This window comes from Bombina bombina, chromosome 6, assembly GCF_027579735.1.
Source record: "Bombina bombina isolate aBomBom1 chromosome 6, aBomBom1.pri, whole genome shotgun sequence".
Classification (NCBI taxonomy): Eukaryota; Metazoa; Chordata; class Amphibia; order Anura; family Bombinatoridae; genus Bombina; species Bombina bombina.
In genome coordinates, this window is record NC_069504.1 from 409,294,282 (window position 1) to 409,313,624 (window position 19,343).

Here is a 19,343-nt window from a genome sequence, read left to right on the forward strand (position 1 = left end):
AGGCAAAACACAGGAAGTTGAAAAGGATACATATTAGGTGAGTCCTGAAAAGTAGCTTCTTAGTCCCATTACAGAGAGCATCCTGTTGTGGTTAAACCAGTTTTACGGGTTGGAGGAAGTGTGCCCCTGGGCTGTCTCCGATCCAGGCTGAGAGTCTGCAATTGAGAGGCTTGTGTAGAAAGCTTGTATGTCTGCTCCCGGACTGAACACCGCAGTTTTATTCTGATGTGTGGCCACAAGTGAGACCGGGAAGCCCCAGCGGTACTGAATTTTTTGCGCCCTCAGTTTGGCTGTGACGTGGCTTAGCTCCCTTCTCTTTTGTAAGGTAGTAGGTGACAAGTCTGAGAAGATTTGAATTTCCTCACCTGCGTGGTGTACAGGAACAATTATGTCCCTGGGGGGTGCCTTAGGTGGTGGTTTAACTCTAAGCGCTCTGTGTGCGTGTTCGAGCATTATATCTGGAGCTGAAGGAGAGTCTTTTAGGGTGCGAAATTGGCTCTGGAGGTAGCCATCAATGGCTGGTGGGTGGATGGATTCAGAGAACCCTCTAAAACGTAAATTGTTCCGGCAGCCTCTGTTGTCCAGGTCTTCAATTTTATCTGACAGCTGCTGTATTGCTTCATTTTTATCTTGGAGCTCTGTGTTCAGCAACTGTACAGATGTCGCTTGTTCTTGCTGTGTGGCCTCTACTTGAAAGACCCTGGCGTCCAAAGCAGTTATGTCTTTTCTAAGGTCATTAAAAAGGTTGCGCATCTCTTGGACCGCGTTTTTTATGTCTTCTTTTGAGGATAAATGTTTTAGGTCTTCTTTAGTGATATGGTTACTATTATAGGCCTGTTTGTCAGAGTCCTTTTGTTGTGCAGCAGAGTATGGCAGGTTGGCCTCCATATTGTCAGTTAGGGGAGAGCAAGGTTGCTCCACTTGTTTTAAGTATTTGTTTAACGTGCTTACAGGTGTGTTTTTATCGGTCTTGCGTTGTTTTTTACAAGGCATCACTCAGTCTATATTTTTGTAAGGAGGCGGGTAGAGGCCTGGTATGCTATGTCTGTGCGGCAAAAGTCACTCACTCAGTGTAACAGTGTGTTTGTACCAAGCTGGTGTATTAGCTGTGTTGGAGCGCAGCTGTAATAGAAAAGAGTCCACTGAAGCAAATCACTCAGCACAAATGGTGTGGATGTGGTGTGTTTTGGTCCACTTAGGGTTATTTTTTCAGCCCTAGGCTAGTGAGGCTTCTCAGTAATAAAGTAAATATAAAGTAAAATGCTTGAGCCTGTTTATGATGGTAGCTGCGGACCCTCTACAGCCCGAGGTGTTATCACGCCTGAGATACAATAAAAGCGTTGTATTGGAGAGTGAGCCCTGTCTATTCTTGCAAATACACAAAACGCCTCCTCAAGTATGTCGCCTCATTGCTGCCAGTAAATTTTGTAGGGAGCTGTGGGATCGCTACCTGTGGCCAATATTACAGAATAGGTAGCCTGTTTTCTATGTTTGAGAGGATGTTTGAGGAGGTGACAGCCCGGAGCGTTTGTTCAGAGTGCCCGTGGGGAGTCGACAAGAGTATGTGGCGCACTTAGGCCTGGGAGTATGTGAAGCGGCGCGGCCGCGTGGCTCACTGTGAGTCTTACCCCAGAGCAGGTCAGGGAGGCTGCGGTGTCACTATGAGGATCAGCGGTAGGTGATGGCTCCTTTCCCCTGTTGTCGGACTGTCCAGAAAGACGGTATAAGAGGGGCTATACCGATATTTCAGTTCTTCCGTAGCTGCTCAGCCGAAAGTTAGAGTTCAGATCTCAGTGGTCCGCCGTGTGCGGTCCACGGGGTGCTTCTGCCACTTGTGCCGGTTTGTTAGTCTAGCAGGGAGTGCGGTAAGGTTATACCTCTAGTTGGATAGTATAAAACAATAAAATTATGCCATATTTTGATGTTTAACTGCCTGAGGGTTATGGAGCTAACTTAGAACACAGCCATCTGCCTGCGTGGCTTGGCTCCGCCCCCCAAAACACAATATTTTTTATATAATGTATATGTTTTTGAAGAAAAAAAAAGGTGTATGACATACTATTTGTGTGTGGATATTATATGTAAAATAAACGTTGGTTTAAAAATACAAAAATAAATCACTTTTTGGTTGGAACTGTAGTTTCTCTCTGCATAGAGGATGTTCAGACAAGATTACGCCTAAACTCCTAAATGGGATTACACCTTTTTGAATGTTAAGCGCATCCCCCATAAAAAAAACTGGTAACAAAAGCAAATCTCATTTATACATCCTCTATACAAATACCATGTTGCAAGGGAGCGGGTTCAGGCTTAACATTTCCAGTACCTTTTAAATCCAGTAGAAGAAGATTTTATAAATCCGTTTAATAGTAACCTGTAATCTCCATCTTGTTTTCAGATCACCCAAAGCAGAAACATTGCTTTGACAAACAATAACTGTAAATATTGTAAAAAAAAAAAAAACAATACTTGTAAAATATTAATAGTTACAATATTACCATGGAGAAATCATGCCCAGATGCAAATGACATTCAGATTTGAGGATGGAATTGGATTACAGTAGGTTCCTTTTGAACCTAAGATTGCGCGTTAGTGATAATAACGACAGTGCGCGTGTGACTTAGAATGAAACATTAATTAAACCCCCCACACAACCCGTGGCTCCAGGCAGTTACACGCTCCTAAATCGGAAGTACAGGAACTTCCTCTGTGACTCCTCCTAGCTTGGAGTACTAACATCGCAATGGATCAGCTTGCTCGAATCACTAGGCACAATTAAAGGTGCGTCACTATTAAATAAAAACACCCTTTATTCAGTATTTTAAAAACATGATAATGCAGACATAAAAGGCATCCAAGAACTGGTCTGTCTGATGCGTTTCACACCCTACAGTCGCTTAGTAATAGACTGTCCCTCGGTTACAGCTTCATTTTATACTCACAAGGGAGTTAACCCTTTGACCACTTTTTAAAATAATTAAAATAATATTAAAACAGCAACTTATGTAAAATCATAAAGCATTCCTATGGACTCAGGCATAGTTACATACACTAATTAACTATATCTAATACATTAAAGTACATTAATTAAACCCCCCCCCCCGAAGAAGCGATAGCGAAACGCGGGTCAGGGGTTACGCTACTTAGGGTTTATAAAGTGTACATACAGGTGTAAAAAGTATGCACGATTAAGGGGCTGTTGGGCCCGAAACATTGCACTTATATGTACTGAGCTGAAAAGTCTACAATAAAATGGCTTTGAAGATTTAAATACAAGAAGACTGATGCTCTGAGTTAATTGCTGTTTTGTGTTGGAAAGGCTTAGCAGTGGCCCAGAACTTCATGTGCATCTGATACAGGAGTGAGGTGCTGGTGTTTAATTTATGGATTGTCAAGCTCTGCAAATAGTACACTTTGAGTGATACTTAGGCTTCATACTAAAGTGAAAATAATAACATTTATCTCATTATTTTAGGCAGATTGGAGATAACTTAATAGTTCCTGGTGGGGTAAAGACCATTGAAGCTAATGGTAAGATGGTGATCCCTGGAGGCATTGATGTGCATACACACCTACAGATGCCCTACAGAGGAATGACAACCGTGGATGATTTCTTTCAAGGAACTAAAGGTGCAATAGCTGGTGGAACTACGATGATAAGTAAGTTTGCTTGTAGGAGATTGAGTATACCAGCTAGAAGGTGGCTATAAGAGACAGAAGCCTCATGTGTATATTACGTAACTTGGGAATGCAGCTGCAAATTGATTTTCTTAAATCTTAAACTGCAACTGACATATATTAAATCTAAGGCATATTTAAATTTGTTGTATGCACTCCATTGCTATTGCCAGACTAACAGTAGATTTTATAAATCTCTTCAACATAATGGTGATTGATGTTGTATATGTCCACTGGAAAATTAAAAGTATTAATTATGTCTATCTAATTTTTTATCCAGTTGACCATGTGATCCCAGAGCCTGAGGCCAGCCTGACTGAGGCGTTTGAGAAGTGGAGAGAATGGGCTGATGGGAAAACATGCTGTGATTACTCATTGCATGTAGATATCACTCACTGGAATGATAGTGTGAGGCAGGAAGTGGAAACACTCATCAAACAGAAAGGTAAAACACATATTGTTTTGTATTTAGATCACAGCACATGGATCACTTGTGAGCTGTATTACATTAATTACGTTTTAGTGCTTTCAACTGAAACAGTGTTTTATTTAATTTTTTTTATATAGAAATAGCATATTAGCAACTAAGTGCTGCTTGAAAAAGAAACTTAAAATCATTTAACGCAGTCATTGTGTTAGAGCGGTTTACAAACATTTGCATTTCAAAAGCAGTCTAGGGATACGGGTTGGAACCCATATTCCTAATCTGCTTTGCAGCAACCAGTTAGAAACAGATGTAAATTATCTTGTGCTCTGAGATAACTAATCACTATGTTGAAGGTAATTTACAGCAGACAAAATAAATTTTGATTTTAGATTGATTATATTTAGACATTAAGGGCCAGATTACAAGTGGAGCAGTATTTAACACTCCGGCTCGAGCCCTAACTTCGCTAGATGTAAGGTTTTTGCATGCGTTGGGAAGTGCCCTTATTACAAGTTGAAAGTAAAAAGTTTTTGTTTTCATGCTAACCAGATACACGCAGAAAGCTGAACTTCGAATATCGCGATTGCGTTAACATATACCTCCATATCAGTGACGTGCGGTGACGTCAGAGGCTGGTGAGGCAGTGGCCAGGATACTCCTTTATTCTTTAGATATCCTTTGTTGAAGAAATAACAACGCACATGGGTGAGCCAATCACATGAGGTATCTACGTGCAGCCACCTATCAGCAGCTACTGAGCATATTTAGATATGATTTTCAACAAAGGATATTAAAAGAATGAAGAAAATTAGATATTAGATGTAAATTGGAAAGTTATTTTAAAATTGCATGCTCTTTCTAAATCATGAAAGAAAACATATGGGTTTCAAGTCCCTTTAAATTGTGTCTTGGAAAACTGGTCAACTTAGTAAACATCTGATTTTAGTCTAAAGGATTGTAACAGAAATTCTTGCCAGATAACAAAATGCTTGCTCTGATTATGAGATCTAGAAATCCAGGCAGATTAAAATATGTCTAAAAACATACTTTTTTACTTTAATGCTGCAAATTATGCTTATAGATTCCTTCATTATTCAGTAAATATAAAAATGTAAAAAAAAACCTCCCAGTTGAAGTCATGAACTGTCAAGGTTGATTAGAAAGGTATACACTATACTACAGTCATTATTAACACATTCTGAGCTTAGTTTATTGAATAAACCAAGCTCAGAATGTGTTAATGACTGTAGTACTGTATACCTTTCTAATATCATTTTGAATATGCTTTTGTCTGACAAAAGCATATTCAAAATGATATTAGAAAGGTATACAGTACTACAGTCATTATTAACACATTCTGAGCTTGGTTTATTCAATAAACTAAGCTCAGAATGTGTTAATAATGACTGTAGTATAGTGTATACCTTTCTAATCAACCTTGACAGTTCATGACTTCAACTGGGAGTTTTTTTCCCCTTACCCTTTACAAAGAGGTCATAGTTTAACCCCTGCTCTGTGAAATAGGGCTGCATTACTTTTTAGGTGAAAAGTGGTTAATAAAAAAAAAATCTGCAGTTATTAAAAATAGGTCACCAATAAAATTGATCTCAGCATGGTGTATAATTGCAACAAAATGCTGCTGACTAAAACCTAGAAGCTAGCTGGCTGTGGTGACACAGTGCAAACCATCTGGTGTGTATTAGAGGAAGTGCTGTAAATATTGGTGAAAGCTCTGTATTATCAGCTCTACATTCACAGGCCCTGTAATGTGTATATTATACACACTACTGTTGTGATGTGTGTATAATATACACATTACAGGGCCTGTGCATGACATGTAGAGCTGATAATACAGAGCTTTCACCAATATTTACAGCCCTTCCTCTAATACACACAGGTATTAGTCAGCAGCATGTTGTTGCAATTATACACCATGCTTAGACCAATTTTATTTATTGACCTATTTTTCATAATTACAGTTTTTTTTTTTTTATTAACCAATAACCACTTTTCACCTAAAAAGTAATGCAGCCCTATTTTCATAGAGCAGGGGTTAAACTATGACCTCTTTGTAAAGGGTAAGGGAAAAAAACTCCCAAGTCACGAACTGTCAAGGTTAATTAGAAAGGTATACAACACTATACAAACAGAGAGAGCCAACTTACGGATAATACAACCCACATATCTGGTGCACACAATACTTGTATGGGCAGAGGGTGGCAGATTATAATGCCCACATATATGGTGCACTGCACACAATACTTATATTGGCACTTGGGCAGACGGTGGCAGATTATAATGCCCACATAATAACATATATGGTGCACACTTGTATGGGCAGAGGGTGGCAGATTATACTAGTACTAGTGTCTGACGGTCCCCAGCTGAGTCACCCCACGCGGCTAGCCTGAGTCTGAGAGCCGCTCAGCCGCCTGACTGTCCTGAGCCACCCCACCACCGTGACCATGCACCAGAACCGCCACCTCCTCCTGAGTTCCCATTTTTTAACAACAAATTTGTGCACGAATATTAACACTTTGCAGTGGGGAAGCAATTCATATATTGTATTAATTATACAGCAAGGGTGAGTAGTAATTATTTCCAAAAAAATAAACATAAACATAGAAACATATGGACAGTGCCATTGTATAACAAAGTAAAAACATATCTTTAATGTTTTGCATAAGGTAATCAATAATATATTCCCCCATGCACATACTTGAGAGCTTTTATGACCCTGATAGAAATGACCCTAAAAAAATATGCTGTCAACACAACCCTGGAAACCAGAATGTAAAAGGGACATTCTGAAGCAAAAGTGACTTGTTATAATTAATTAAATCACAAAGCAGACCACGGTTGTTCAGCCAAACTACACACAGCTAGCAAGTGTTTCCTTGTGCACTGTGCAGCTGTGCGCCAGCGAATTTTAGATAATCAATACCGTAGAACTATAAAACATGTAATCTATAAAATATTACCATAGTGTAAGTGAGGTAGGGGACTGCTAAGTTCTTATTTGAGGAACTGGGAGTGCGTTTAAAAGAAAGTTGTGATTATGGCTGGATTCCAGGACTGAGTTAAGAAGTTGAGATTTAACGCTGTTGACACTGCAGCACAGTGTGTGTGCATCCCAATGTCAGACTCAGTTATGGATTGAGGTGCGCTTTGTTTCACACAGGATTTGCAGACTTCTAATAGTGTTAATAAGAACTCCAACTCCTCCTGAGTTCACATTTTTTAACAGTGCAACGGTCGGTCAGGAGTCCTGATCCTGACCGACCGTTGCACTGTTAAAAAATGTTAACTCAGGAGGAGGTGGCGGACTGGATGTGCCAGCCAGTGTGTGCATGGTCACGGCAGTGGGGTGGCTCAGGCTGGCTCAGGACAGGCTGAGCGGCTCTCAGACTCAGGCTGGCCGAGTGGGGTGTCTCAGCGCTGGGGCCCAGGGGGGATCATCAGATCTAGTACTACTAGTATAATCTGCCACCCTCTGATGCCCAGATTAGTTAGTAGTGTGAGACGTAACAGTGAGTGCACACACAAGTCACAACAGTCCTCAAGTCTCAGACTGAGTGAGATGATGTCCCGGGGCCTGCCCTGTACTTACTTACTAGTCTGATGACACAGGCTTCTGTTCTTCTGTGACTGTCACACACAGTGACCGCGTAGGCAGTAGCTGAGCTGCTCAATGACACTGGGTGAGGGTCCTGGTCCTGTCTTCTACTACTCCGTCTCCCAGGCACTAGTGGCAGTGGCAGCCGCAGCTATCCTAAAGGAAGTGGGACTGAGACATCCGTGACAAATTCCCGCCCGACACACTAGTCAGCCCAGAAGTCAGAGTTGTCAGACACATGATTGCTCATGTCTGACTCTGATTGGCTGACGGGCGGACACTCGGCTCCCGAGGCTTGAACAGAGAAGCCTCCGGTGGGAGCTGTATGGGCCGCAAAAGAGACTGCATTAGATGGAATCGCCACTGGGTGGCAGTCTCTAGCGGCCCATACAACAAAATACATTCATATTGCGCAATGGAAGGCTAGCTGGCTAGCCTCTTATTGCGCAATATGAATGTAATGACTTATTACAGTTTTTTTTACATAAAAGTAACTAAATACACTGTCACTGCTGAATTTGGTGGAGGGGGTGGGGGGTAGGGGGGTCAACTTTTTTATTAAAAAATAAAAAATAAAAATTGGAAAAAAAATATATATATTTTTTTTATTATTATTCATAAAAAGGCTGTAATACACCACTTGGCCAGGTGAGGCACTGCCTCACCTGCCTCATATGAGTGCACGTCACTGCTCCATATAGATCAATGGAGAAAGAAAAGGGGAAAAATAAATACCCTGCTCGTGCACAAACCCGATCGCATATTCTCAAGTGCGCTAACCCGACATGAAAATATGAATATTTCACATTCCAATGTCCTTCACATAGCAGAATATGTTCTATTTATTCATAAATGCAGATTTCTACATATATCTGCAGGTATTTAGGTACAATATATATCTATACCTATATACATGATTATATATATTGATAGATATATACATATTTATTTAAAAATACTTAGAACATATTCTGCCATGTGCAGAATATTGTAACGTGGAATATTTACAGTAAATACACATTATAACACTTTATTAAATATGAATATTGCATAAATGATTTCTTATGTTTTTATCTGCTTAAAGGGACAGTTCACCCAAAAACTTTCTTCCCTTTAAATTATTCCCAATGATCCTTTTTACCTGCTAGAGTGTATTAAATTGGTTGCAAGTATCTCCTTTACTCATATTTCAGCATTTGAAATAGCTGATTTAGCTTGTGGTTTCCCAACCTATACTGAAAGTTTTGATACTGGCGTATATGCTATTGACAAGCCTAAGTAAACACAGCCAGCAGAAGAGATTACACCCTCAGTGGGGGCATGATAGTAAAGTAATAAAATGATAATTTTCCATTGTTCTCTCTATGTATTGAGCTTTGGTGTTCCAGACAAATATAAGATAAGGAAGCAAGTCTGTGTACATGAAAGTGATAACATAATGAGATCTGATATTACCTGAAGCTCAACCCATTGTAATAGGCTGTGGTTTCAAAGCACAAAACCAGCTACTTCAGATACACAAATAAACCTGAAAATGCAATTTCTCAAATATTTTATACTCTGCAGTTGGTATAACAAGTCATTTAAAATGCATTTATGGAAAAACAATTTTACAGTGTACTTATGTGTCTATATGTGTGTATATATGTCTGTAAATATTTATATATATATATATATATATATATATATATATATATATATATATATATATATACACATATAAAAACATATGTACACAAATAAACACACACACACATTTATATATATATATATATATATATATATATATATATATATATATATATATATATATATATATATATATGTGTATGTCATTTAATCCTCTTGTAGACGAAAAAACGCTGCACTCACCGGTCTTGAGAATGATACCTTTTAATTAATCAATTCATCTTCACATGAAAACCGCAAACGTTTCGGTGCCCCCCTGGCACCTTTCTCAATGGGCAATATCAAAATGTGCAAATGTTTCCTAACAACCGTACACACCAGTTCCCTATTTATACCCTAACGTGCTATACATTTCCGGGTCAGCCAGCCTTTTGTGTTAACACCATGTGGATTCCGATAGTTCAGACACATCTCTGTAAAAAACACATGGCTAATTAGCATAGCCTCTCCCACTCATAAAGAGTAATGGCTACGTCATCCCTGAATCTCTATCACAGTGTAACACCGCGGCATAGCTAAACCCGGACACATATACATGTATGCATCTCAATGTTAAAGCCCTTTGCTTGCCTTTTTTTTTCTCTAACACCTGAGACCTCATATCTTTGAACCCTTATAGTTTTTTGTGCAATATTTTTTTAATAATTTTTATTGAATAGTGTTATTATGATTTAAAATAGATGAATGTATTTTTTTATTTGTTTTGTGCAACTTTTTTGTTTTGCAAAACATTTAACTAGAGCTCTGAGGACACGGTAACCATTCTAGCGTAAATCATGACAATCAATTTGTAATACGTGCGTTAAACCCAGCATGCGAAACAACCTCGATAAACCCCTTTGGCTCACATATAATTTTTAGCGTGCCACTCATAATCTGGCCCTATTTGGGGGATTACGTTTTGTGTTTAATGTCAACTAGTTTATCACTTATGTGTGTTTCAAAGGTTCTTATGTTGTTTTTTGAGACCAGAAATTCCACAGATTTTTTTTTTGACTCATATTACCAACTTATTAGCAGGGCCAACATAGTTATAAAAGATGCCAAGTCTATAATAAAAAATATCTAAGCTTGCAGTAAAAGTGACTAAAGCTGTATTTTCCTTGCATTTATGCCCAGACTTACTTGATCCTAGTATATAACTCTTGTAGTTAATAAGGAAGTGTAAATGAGTTATGTGCCCTGTCATAACTGTGTTATTTTAAGCTCACTTTTTAAGAGAATATTTGCCTTTGGTTTATTTATTAGTGTCCAGCTGACAGAACCTGGAATCTCTGATACCTCTCCTACTGCAGCTATGTTTCTTTACCCCCTGTTTTGCTCAGATTAATTATGAACTAAGATGCCAAATACAAAAAACTTTCCCTAAACGTGTAGCATCTCCGGCCAACTCCCTTCATTCCTCTGGTCTATTGTAATTATCACACGTGTGAGGGAAAATTACATTACTAAATTTCCATTTCTTCTGCTTTTCACAGGAGTTAACTCTTTCATGGTTTACATGGCATACAAAGATTTGTATCAGATGTCCAACACTGAGGTAAAGTTAATTGCATTTCCTTCCTCTCTGGGCAAGAATCCAGAAATAGTTTTTGCTCATCATTTAGCCTGCGTATGTGTCTGCATAGTGTTTTTTTGGAATTAATACCCATCTTCAACTAATAATGAAAGTCTAGTAAAATACAATGTATTTTCTCTCATATTAACAATTTTTAAGACTAAAAAGTAAAAGTAATTCTAACAGGATTTTGTCATTGTGTGCATTTCAGTTGTATGAGATATTCACTTTCCTGGGAGGGCTTGGTGCTATTGCGCAAGTTCATGCTGAAAATGGAGACATCATTGCTCAGGTAAGTGTTAGAAAGTAAAGTTGGTGCAAAATTTCCAATCAAAAGCATGGATTTGATGGTTATATCTAATAAAGTAATATAAACCTTTTTGTTACTCAATTTTAGTTGCTGTTGATGTCACTAGATTCTGACACTTAAAGGGACAGTAAACATAGTGCAGAATTATATAACATTATATTAGCCAAACATTTATAAAACCTAATATTCCCTATTAATTAAAAAAAAAACGCTGTTTCACAGACCCGCTCTCTGCTCTCTGCTGAGCGGGTCTTATATTTACTCAGCGCATCGGGCCAGATGTATAGTTACAGCCTGGCCCGACCGCGCCATAAGACCAAGTGAGCAGAGAGCGGGTCTGTGAAACAGCGTTTTTTCTCTTGTAAGGTGTATCCAGTCCACGGATTCATCCATTACTTGTGGGATATTCTCCTTCCCAACAGGAAGCTGCAAGAGGATCACCCACAGCAGAGCTGTCTATATAGCTCCTCCCCTAACTGCCACCTCCCAGTCATTCTCTTGCAGCTCTCGACAAGGGAAGCAGCTAGAGAGATGTGGTGCATTAATGTAGTTTATCTTCAATCAAAAGTTTGTTATTTTCAAATGGTACCGGAGTTGTACTATTTTAGCCTCAGGCAGAAAGTTGAAGAAGAGTCTGCCTATGGTCTTTGATGATCTTAGCAGGTTGTAACTAAGATCCATTGCTGTTCTCACACATAACTGAAGAGATGGGTAACTTCAGCTGGGGGAATAGCGTGCAGGGTCTCCTGCTCTGAGGTATGTGCAGTTTTAAATTTTTCTAGAGAAATGATAAGCTAGAAAATGCTGACAGTACCTGATGTATTTAAGGTAAGCCTGATTACAGTGATTTAATAACGACTGGTATCATGCTTGCTGTAAAGGGTAATATTTTTATTATTTACTCACATTACTGAATAGATATAATGTTTGCTTGAGGTGTATAAACGTTTATTTCATATTGGTGATAAAACTTTATTCTGGGGCCCAGTTGTTCCACATGGCTGACTAGATTTTGCCTAGGGATAGTTTTTTAAGGCCCTCTCACTGTGAGTACAGGTTGGGAGGGGCCTATTTTCCATTAGTTTTTGCAGCTTGAGACATCCAGCTTCCCTGAAGGAGTCCCCTGAACATATAGGACCTCTCTAAGGGGTTTTTGTGCCTTCCAAAGTCGTTGTATGGGCAGGTAGGGCCACAGTAGAGCTGTGGCAGTTTGTTGTGACTGTTTAAAAATGTTTATATCGTTTTTTTTATCCGGTTTTGAAACTAAGGGGTTAATCATCCATTTGCAAGTGGGTGCAATGCTATTTCAGTCTATTATACACACTGTAAAAATTTCGTAAGATTTACTGCTTTTTTCACTGTTTTAGCAGTTTCTGTGATTGTACCGTTTTTATTTTCTGCTTGTTCACAGTTATTAAAGTGTTTTCCAAGCTTGCTGGTCTCATTACTAGTCTGTTTAAACATGTCTGACATAGAGGAAACTCATTGTTCATTATGTTTAGAAGCCATTGTGGAACCCCCTATTAGAATGTGTACCAAATGCACTGATTTTACTATAGATTACAAAGACCATATTCTGGCTTTAAAAAATTTATCACCAGAAGAAATTGACAAGGAGGAAGTTATGCCGTCTAACTCTCCCCACGTGTCAGATCCTATAAATCCCGCTCAGGGGACGCCAAGTACATCTAGCGCGCCCATTGCGTATACCTTGCAAGACATGGCGGCAGTTATGAATTATACCCTTACAGAGGTATTATCTAAACTGCCAGGATTGCAAGGAAAGCGAGACAGCTCTGGGACTAGAATAAATACAGAGCTCTCTGACGCTTTAGTAGCTATCTCTGATACACCCTCACAATATAATGAAGCTGAAGCAGGGGAGCTTCAATCTGTGGGTGATTTTTCTGATTCAGGGAAGATACTTCAATCTGATTCTGATATGTCTACATTTAAATTTAAGCTTGAACACCTCCGCGTATTGCTCAGGGAGGTTTTAGCAACTCTGGACGACTGTGACACTATTGTAGTCCCAGAGATATTATGTAGATTGGATAAATACTATGCAGTACCTACTTACACTGATGTTTTTCCAATCCCTAAAAGGTTTTCTGAAATTATTACTAAGGAATGGGATAGACCAGGTGTACCATTCTCTCCCCCTCCTGTTTTTACAAAGATGTTTCCTATAGACGCCGCTACACAAGACTTATGGCAGACGGTCCCTAAGGTGGAGGGAGCAGTTTCTACTCTAGCTAAGCGTACCACTATCCCTGTCGAGGACAGTTGTGCTTTTCTAGATCCAATGGATAAAAAATTAGAGGGTTACCTTAAGAAAATTTTTATTCAACAAGGTTTTATTCTCCAGCCTCTTGCATGCATTGCCCCAGTTACTGCTGCCGCGGCTTTCTGGTTTGAGTCCCTAGAGGAGGCTCTACAGGTTGAAACCCCGTTGGAAGATATTATTGACAAGCTTAGGGCCCTTAAGCTAGTCAATTAATTTGTTTCTGACGCCGTTGTTCATTTAACCAAGCTAACGGCTAAAAATTCAGGTTTTGCTATTCAGGCGCGTAGGGCGCTATGGCTTAAATCCTGGTCAGCTGACGTGACTTCAAAGTCTAAACTTCTCAACATTCCCTTCAAAGGACAGATCCTATTCGGGCCTGGACTGAAGGAGATCATTTCTGACATCACTGGAGGAAAAGGTCACGCCCTTCCTCAAGACAGGTCCAACAAATTAAGGACCAAACAGTCTAGTTTTCGGCCCTTTCGAAACTTCAAGAGTGGGGCAGCTTCAACTTCCTCTAACACAAAACAAGAGGGAACTTTTACCCAGTCTAAGCCGGTCTGGAGACCTAACCAGGCTTGGAACAAGGGGAAACAGGCCAAGAAGCCTGCTGCTGCCTCTAAGACAGCATGAAGGAGCAGCCCCCGATCCGGAAACGGATCTAGTAGGGGGCAGACTCTCTCTCTTCGCCCAGGCTTGGGAAAGAGATGTCCAGGATCCCTGGGCATTGGAAATTGTGTCCAAGGGTTATCTTCTGGAATTCAAAACCTCTCCCCCAAAAGGCAGATTTCATCTCTCACTTTTATCTGCAAACCAGATAAAGAGAGAAGCATTCTTACATTGTGTTCAAGACCTCCTAGTTATGGGAGTGATCCACCCAGTTCCGCAGGAGGAACAGGGACAGGGCTTCTATTCAAATCTGTTTGTTGTTCCCAAGAAAGAGGGAACATTCAGACCAATCTTAGATCTCAAGATCTTAAACAAATTTCTCAGAGTCCCATCCTTCAAGATGGAGACTATTCAAACTATCCTTCCTATGATCCAGGAGGGCCAATACAGGAACTACCAGTTTGTGGCTCTTCCCTTCGGGTTGGCCACGGCACCAAGAATCTTTACAAAGGTTCTAGGGTCCCTTCTAGCGGTCCTAAGGCCGCGGGCTATAGCAGTAGCCCCTTACTCAGACGACATTCTGATACAGGCGTCGACTTTTCAAGTTTCCAGGTCTCACACGGACATTGTTCTGGCATTTCTGAGGTTGCATGGGTGGAAAGTGAACGAAGAAAAAAGTTCTCTATCCCCTCTCACAAGAGTTTCCTTCCTAGGAACTTTGATAGATTCTGTAGAAATGAAGATTTACCTTACAGAGGCCAGGTTGTCAAAACTTCTAAATTCCTGCCGTGTTCTTTATTCTACTTCTCGCCCTTCAGTGGCTCAGTGTATGGAAGTAATCGGCTTAATGGTAGCGGCAATGGACATAGTGCCGTTTGCCCGCCTACATCTCAGACTGCTGCAACTCTGCATGCTCAGTCAGTGGAATGGGGATTACACAGATTTGTCCCCTCTACTAAATCTGGATCAAGAGACCAGGGATTCTCTTCTCTGGTGGTTATCTCGGGTCCATCTGTCCAAGGGTATGACCTTCCGCAGGCCAGATTGGACAATAGTAACGACAGATGCCAGCCTTCTGGGCTGGGGTGCAGTCTGGAACTCCCTGAAGGCTCAGGGCTTGTGGACTCAGGAGGAGACACTCCTTCCGATAAACATTCTGGAACTAAGAGCGATATTCAATGCTCTTCAGGCTTGGCCTCAGCTAGCTGCGGTCAGGTTCATCAGATTTCAGTCGGACAACATCACAACTGTAGCTTACATCAACCATCAAGGGGGAACAAGGAGTTCCCTAGCAATGTTGAAGGTTTCAAAAATAATTATATGGGCAGAGGTTCACTCTTGCCATCTATCAGCTATCCATATCCCAGGAGTAGAGAACTGGGAGGCGGATTTTCTAAGTCGACAGACTTTTCATCCGGGGGAGTGGGAACTCCATCCGGAGGTGTTTGCACAGTTGATTCAACTTTGGGGCAAACCAGAACTGGATCTCATGGCGTCTCGTCAGAACGCCAAGCTTCCTTGTTACTGGTTCAGGTCCAGGGATCCCAAGGCAGCGCTGATAGATGCTCTAGCAGCGCCTTGGTCTTTCAACCTGGCTTATGTGTTTCCACCGTTTCCTCTGCTCCCTCGTCTGATTGCCAAGATCAAGCAGGAGAGAGCTTCTGTGATTTTGATAGCTCCTGCGTGGCCACGCAGGACTTGGTACGCATGTCATTCTTGGTGGACATGTCATTCTTTCCACCTTGGACTCTGCCGCTGAGGCAGGACCTTCTACTTCAAGGTCCCTTCAAACATCCAAATCTAATTTCTCTGCGTCTGACTGCTTGGAGATTGAACGCTTGATTTTGTCAAAACAAGCCTGTCACCAGGAAAATCTATCATAAGATATGGTGTAAATATCTTCATTGGTGTGAATCCAAGGGTTACTCATGGAGTAAAGTCAGGATTCCCAGGATATTGTCTTTTCTCCAAGAAGGATTGGAGAAAGGATTGTCAGCTAGTTCCTTAAAGGGACAGATTTCTGCTCTGTCTATTCTTTTGCACAAGCGTCTGGTGGATGTTACAGACGTTCAGGCGTTTTGTCAGGCTTTAGTTAGAATCAAGCCTGTGTTTAAACCTGTTGCTCCGTCATGGAGTTTAAATTTAGTTCTTAAAGTTCTTCAAGGGGTTTCATTTGAACCTCTGCATTCCATAGATATCAAGCTTTTATCTTGTAAAGTTCTGTTTTTGGTAGCTATCTCTTCGGCTCGAAGAGTTTCAGAGTTATCTGCCTTACAGTGTGATTCCCCTTATCTGATCTTCCATGCAGATAAGGTAGTTTTGTGTACCAAACCTGGGTTTCTTCCTAAGGTGGTATCCAATAAGAATATCAATCAAGAGATTGTTGTTCCGTCACTGTGTCCTAATCCTTCTTCAAAGAAGGAACGTCTATTACACAATCTTGACGTGGTTCGTGCTTTAAAGTTTTATTTACAAGCTACTAAAGATTTTTGTCAAACATCTGCATTGTTTGTTGTCTACTCTGGACAGAGGAGAGGCCAAAAGGCTTCAGCAACTTCTCTTTCTTTTTGGTTAAGAAGTATAATCCGCTTAGCTTATGAGACTGCTGGCCAGCAGCCTCCTGTAAGAATTACAGCTCATTCCACTAGAGCGGTGGCTTCCACATGGGCCTTTAAAAATTAGGCTTCTGTTGAACAGATTTGTAAGGCGGCGACTTGATCTTCGCTTCATACTTTTTCTAAATTCTACAAATTTGATACTTTTGCTTCTTCGGAGGCTATTTTTGGGAGAAAGGTCTTACAGGCAGTGGTGCCTTCCGTTTAAGCGCCTGCCTTGTCCCTCCCTTCATCCGTGTCCTATAGCTTTGGTATTGGTATCCCACAAGTAATGGATGAATCCGTGGACTGGATACACCTTACAAGAGAAAACAAAATTTATACTTACCTGATAAATTTATTTCTCTTGTGGTGTATCCAGTCCACGGCCCGCCCTGTCATTTTAAGGCAGGTGTTTTTTAATTTTTAAACTACAGTCACCACTGCACCCTATAGTTTCTCCTTTCTCTTGCTTGTCTTCGGTCGAATGACTGGGAGGTGGCAGTTAGGGGAGGAGCTATATAGACAGCTCTTCTGTGGGTGATCCTCTTGCAGCTTCCTGTTGGGAAGGAGAATATCCCACAAGTAATGCATGAATCCGTGGACTGGATACACCACAAGAGAAATAAATTTATCAGGTAAGCATAAATTTTGTTTTTTTTAAATTAATAGGGAATATTAGGTTTTATAAATGTTTGGCTAATATAATGTTATATAATTCTGCACTATGTGCAGAATTATATAACATTATTTTTAAAGTTTACTGACACTTTAAGTAGTTAAGAGATGAGGGTAGAGATTGATAATTGCTTAGCAACAATTACAAATAAAAATGTTTAGTTCAGAGAAAAAGATTAGCACACTATATTGTTATCTATGATCTCTAGCAACAGATGTGACCATGGGATACTGCATGCTACGTAACAGACATGCACATATAAGTGTATTAATAGGCAAGCTCACAACTATTGGGGTATTGAGAGTCAAGCATTTAAAACAACTTTACAGTCACAAATTAAAGGGTTTGAGTGAAAGGAAGTGGAATGCACTTTTATTATAGATGTATTATTAGTATGTTTAAGGAATGATGCTAAAAAGGGGCATAGTTTGCCCAACATTAGAATTGATTTCAAAACTTGGTCTTTTTGGCCATAGCATAACTTTAGAAACAATCTTGCAATGTATTCTTAATAAATATTATATATCTTAAAGCCTGATTTTCATAAGAAAGCAACACCTCCATGCTGCCAGAACCAATCAATGAATTTAGTCAAAAGCCATGTACCCTCTTAAATTGTAATGGAGACTGTACCCTCTTAGATTGTAAGCAAAGCTGTACCCTCTTAGATTGTAAGCAAGGCTCTACCCTCTTAGATTGTAAGCAAGGCTGTACCCTCTTAGATTGTAAGCAAGGCTGTACCCTCTTAGATTGTAAGCAAGGCTGTACCCTCATAGATTGTATGCAAGGCTTTACCCTCTTAGATTGTAAGCAAGGCTGTACCCTCTTAGATTGTAAGCAAGGGTGTACACTCTTAGCCTATAAGCAAGGCTGTACCTTCTTAGGTTGTAAGCAAGGCTGTACCCTCTTAGCTTGTAAGCAAGGCTATACCATCTTAGCTTGTAAGCAAGGCTGTACCCTCTTAGGTTGTAAGCAAGGCGGTACCCTCTTAGCCTGTAAGCAAGGCTGTACCCTCTTAGTTTGTAAGCAAGGCTATACCATCTTAGCTTGTAAGCAAGGCTGTACCATCTTAGCTTGTAAGCAAGGCTGTACCCTCTTAGCTTGTAAGCAAGGCTGTACCCTCTTAGATTGTAATCAAGGCTGTACCCTCTTAGCTTGTAAGCAAGGCTGTACCCTCTTAGTTTGTAAGCAAGGCTGTACCCTCTTATATTGTAAGCAAGGCTGTACCCTCTTAGCTTGTAAGCAAGGCTGTACCCTCTTAGCTTGTAAGCAAGGCTGTACCCTCTTAGATTGTAATCAAGGCTGTACCCTCTTAGATTGTAATCAAGGCTGTACCCTCTTAGATTGAAATCAAGGCTGTACCCTCTTAGATTAAAATCAAGGCTGTACCCTCTTAGCTTGTAATCAAGGTTGTACCCTCTTAGATTGTAAGCAAGGCTGTACCCTCTTAGATTGAAATCAAGGCTGTACCCTCTTAGCTTGTAATCAAGGCTGTACCCTCTTAGCTTGTAATCAAGGCTGTACCCTCTTAGCTTGTAAGCAAGGCTGTACCCTCTTAGCTTGTAAGCAAGGCTGTACCCTCTTAGCTTGTAAGCAAGGCTGTACCCTCTTAAATTGTAAGCAAGGCTGTACCCTCTTAAATTGTTAGCAATCCCAACAACAAAAGATTAGGACTTATAGCACTCCTCCTCTATACCACCATAGTAAATACTGGTTAAAACACTGGTGAAATCAAGGCTGTACCCTCTTAGCTTGTAATCAAGGTTGTACCCTCTTATATTGTAAGCAAGGCTGTACTCTCTTAGATTGAAATCAAGGCTGTACCCTCTTATCTTGTAAGCAAGGCTGTACCCTCTTAAATTGTAAGCAAGGCTGTACCCTCTTAAATTGTTAGCA

At 40.3% G+C, this 19,343-nt stretch overlaps 1 protein-coding gene across 2 annotated transcripts in view; it reads left to right on the plus strand.

Annotated features, from left to right (window-relative positions):
* Positions 1–19,343, plus strand: part of DPYSL3 (dihydropyrimidinase like 3) — a 609,221-nt gene that overhangs the window by 378,116 nt on the left and 211,762 nt on the right. For both annotated transcript variants that reach the window (XM_053717144.1, XM_053717145.1), the window contains exons 3-6: positions 3,476–3,660; positions 3,959–4,123; positions 10,889–10,950; positions 11,180–11,260. In XM_053717144.1, the coding sequence (XP_053573119.1) occupies positions 3,476–3,660; positions 3,959–4,123; positions 10,889–10,950; positions 11,180–11,260 (493 nt within the window). The remainder of the gene's footprint in view (positions 1–3,475; positions 3,661–3,958; positions 4,124–10,888; positions 10,951–11,179; positions 11,261–19,343) is intronic.